This window comes from Drosophila novamexicana, unplaced genomic scaffold (assembly GCF_003285875.2).
Source record: "Drosophila novamexicana strain 15010-1031.04,08,12 unplaced genomic scaffold, DnovRS2.1 tig00000877-arrow-arrow-pilon, whole genome shotgun sequence".
In the NCBI taxonomy this organism is placed as follows: Eukaryota; Metazoa; Arthropoda; class Insecta; order Diptera; family Drosophilidae; genus Drosophila; species Drosophila novamexicana.
In genome coordinates this window covers 618,115-621,428 of record NW_020824831.1, presented here as the reverse complement: position 1 = coordinate 621,428, position 3,314 = coordinate 618,115, and the positions used below count along the sequence as shown (strand labels likewise).

General features: G+C 49.8%; 1 protein-coding gene across 1 annotated transcript; it reads right to left on the bottom strand.

Annotated features, from left to right (window-relative positions):
• Positions 1–257: 257 nt before the first annotated feature.
• On the bottom strand, positions 258–2,961 carry LOC115765064 (putative uncharacterized protein DDB_G0271606). Its single transcript, XM_030708438.1, has 4 exons — positions 2,932–2,961; positions 1,641–2,798; positions 481–1,580; positions 258–357 (listed from the first exon to the last, which is right to left on the bottom strand). Exons 1-4 carry the CDS (start codon positions 2,959–2,961, stop codon positions 258–260), a joined length of 2,388 nt encoding a protein of 795 aa, XP_030564298.1.
• Between the last annotated feature and the right edge of the window lie 353 nt (positions 2,962–3,314).

Genomic DNA, 3,314 nt, shown 5'->3' with positions numbered 1-3,314 from the left:
CACATCCTGTTCAAAACTTCCTGTTGCTTCGGTTGTTCCTTGTCGCGTATTCATTATTATAATGCTTATGCTTTAAAGTGCGTATTTACAAAGATGTTGCAAGAAGAACTTAATTAACGGGCAAATATGGAACGGCAGACATCCGGCTGAGGGGATTGTTTGGATTGGTGGTGATATTTGGATGTGCATTTTTTTTTTGTTTGGAATGGTGTTGGTTCTGGTGGTGGTGCTGGTGCTGGTGGTGCAGTTGGTGGTGCTCAAAAGGCGCCATTGAAGTGCAGGTTTTGTGATGCAAATTGCGGTATGCCATGGTTGAGAGCTAAAACTTTACTAATTACTTTCAATTCTTCCAGATTTCTTAAACTATTAAACGGACTTAACTGATTGCTAGGTATAATTAATCTAGAATTTGGATTACCTGAGCTCACGCTGGGCGTGCCTGCTCCTGCTGCTGCTGCTGCTGCTGTCGTTGACTTTGACTGCTGCTGTAACAGTTGCTGCTGCTGTTGCAGATACTGCTGCGCATTTTGCTGCAATTGGCTGCTAAGCTGCGGCGTCAAGTGTTGGCGATAGAAATTTTGATTTTCCAGATTGTTTTGCTGGCTTACAACGGTGGTGGCAAAGGAGTTGCTCGGCTGGATTTCCACATTTTCATTATTCAGCCCAAAGTTTCCGGTACCCGATTCCTGTCGAAAAAAACGCGCTCGATTCTGCTGCTGCTGTTGCTGCTGCTGCTGTTGCTGTTGCTGCTGTTGCTGTTGCTGCTGCTGTTGCTGATAAAGCGCATTGCTTACATAGCTGGGCAGCAGCAACGGTTGCTGCTGCGGCTGTTGCTGCTGCTGAAATTGCTGGTAATTATTTTGGGGTGGTGCTTGCAACAGCGATGCCTCCGCAGGCGCAAAGCTGAACTGATTTGAGGCTTGTAGCTGTAAATGATTGTTGTTGTTGTTGTTGTTGTTGTTTATGTTGCTGCTGGTAATGCTATTGGGATTTTGGTTATTGCTGACAGCATGTTCCGCTGTTTTTTGCAGATTTTGTTGCAAATTTTGGAAAATTTGTTGCACTGCATTCGTTGCCGTTGGCGATTTCTGATAGTTATTGTTGTTGTTGCCGTTGCTGCCGTGCAGGGCAAATTTATGAGCCGCAACGGCATCGCGCAGCGGCAATTGCTGCTCAATTGGATATGTGGGATAGATAATGGTCTTCGTATGTGTGCTGGGTATAAATTCCACCGAAGGTCTGATGGAGTAACCAGGCAGAGGCGGCTGCAGCGTTTGTATTGCCTCCAGTGATGCATGCTGCTGCTGCAACTGAAGCTGTTGCTGTTGTTGCTGTTGTTGCTGTTGCTGCTGCTGCTGCAGCGGCTGCAATGTGCTCGATTGCGCAAGCGGGGCAACTTGGTAGCGACTTTGACTCTGCTCCTCCAGAAGCTTCAACTGGCGCAAGATCAGCGCCTGCTGCTGCTGGGCCTGCAGCTTCAGCTGATAGATTTGCTGCTCCAGGGCGCGCTGTCGCTCAATGATGTAGCTATTGACGCTGGGCGGCACGGGTGCTGTCACACTGGGGCTAGCCAGCGGCTCCTAAATGCAGAGAATTTATACAAGATTAGTGCGGTGTCATTTGCTTGGATGCGAACCTACCTTGATGTAGTTGTTGTTCGAGCTGCTGCCGCTGAGAAAGGCGGGCGTTGTGGAGAAGCCCGCATGGTTGAGACTCGTCTGTGCGGTGCTCGTGCTGGTGGTGCTCGTGGGACTCTGTGTGGTGAGCGGCGCTGCAGGTAGCTCCGATTCCAGAACGTTCAGCTTGGTGATGGTGGGTCCAACGTGTGGCAGTGGCAAAGGCAACTGTGGCTGCTGTTGCTGCAGCTGCTGGGGCTGAGGAAAGCTTTGCTCGCCCTGCAGCAGCGGGCGAAACTTTTGCGCCGTGCCCCGCTCATCTAGATCCACTGTAAAGGCGGTTACGAGCGGCGCCGCCTGTATGCGTATATCCTCCTTGTCCACCAGCTCAATGTTCTCGCCATCCTCGTTGTGTGTGGGGCGTGGCGTTGTTGTTGTTGTGGTTGTTGTGGTGCTGGTCGTGCGACGCCTGGTGGTGCGTGGCCTTGGCGTTGTTGTCGTCGTTGTTGTTGTGGTTGTTGTTGATGTTGATGTTGTTGCCGTCGTTGCCTTTTTCACGTTGCGTATCTCAAACTTGATCTCATTGCTACCATCGTGTGCAATCTCATTGCTGCCTAGCGAACTGTCCACGCTGCGTGTCAGCTGACGCGAATCGGGACCCGCATCCGCATCCAGCTTGGCATCGATGGTGACCGGCTTGCGGACTGTTGTCTTCTTCCACAGCTTAGAGCGATCGATGAAGGAGGAGAGCAACTGCTCCTGGGCATTGCGTTCGTCAAAGGTGGCCGTATAGAACTGCACGGTGGGCACCACAGCATCCGAGGAGCTGGTGCTCTCCTCCAGAATCTCCTCACGCTCCCGTGTCGGGGCCAATGTGGTTATCTCTTTGCGCTTTAGCGGCAGCGCACTGATTGACGCCTCCGCATCCGCTTCCACCTCGTCTTGCGAAGAGGCCTCCTCTCGCTCCAGCTTGTCTATGGCACGCAGCAGCGCCTGTCGCACCGAGTAGTCCAGCTTCTGTATGGCCTCTCGTGGTATAATCTCATTGCTCTCAGTGCTTACATTCTCAACCTCTGTGGCCGCCTCATCCGCCTGAACGCCATCGGCAGTTGCCAACTGGAGCATGAGCGCGGCGAGCAGCAGTGCCAGCAGCAACGCCCAGGGCAGCGTGTTGCAATGTCTCTGGGAATGGGATGAGTCAAAGAGTAAGTAGATTAGCTTCAACAATTATGCTAATTAGCATTGGGGTCTGCAATTGAGGCATTTACTAGATGGCTCAATAAGCTTGGCTAAGCAATCCACCACCTGCCCCCACGTCCCACACTATTATATTTGGGCGCGGCATGGTGGAGTGCACAGTTCAAGCCTCATTTGAGATAATGGCAATAAATGCAGCCTTGGAGGCGCCGTAAATAGAGCGAGTGTTAAATAATCTTGGAATATTTGAGATCATTAAAAGCAAGTGTAACTCGCAAGCATAATTGCTGCATGACGCAAGATACTATTATATTATATTAAACCTATTAGCTAAAATTTCGGATGACAGTTTTCTGTCAGTGTATAATATGTGTATAGTGTCAATCAGTCGATCCAAATAAAATATAAATATTTTATTACAATTATTATTATTATTAAAAATTTGTCACTCTAGTCCAATGGCGATATATCTTTCGAAGAACAGGCTATGTCTGGCTTATT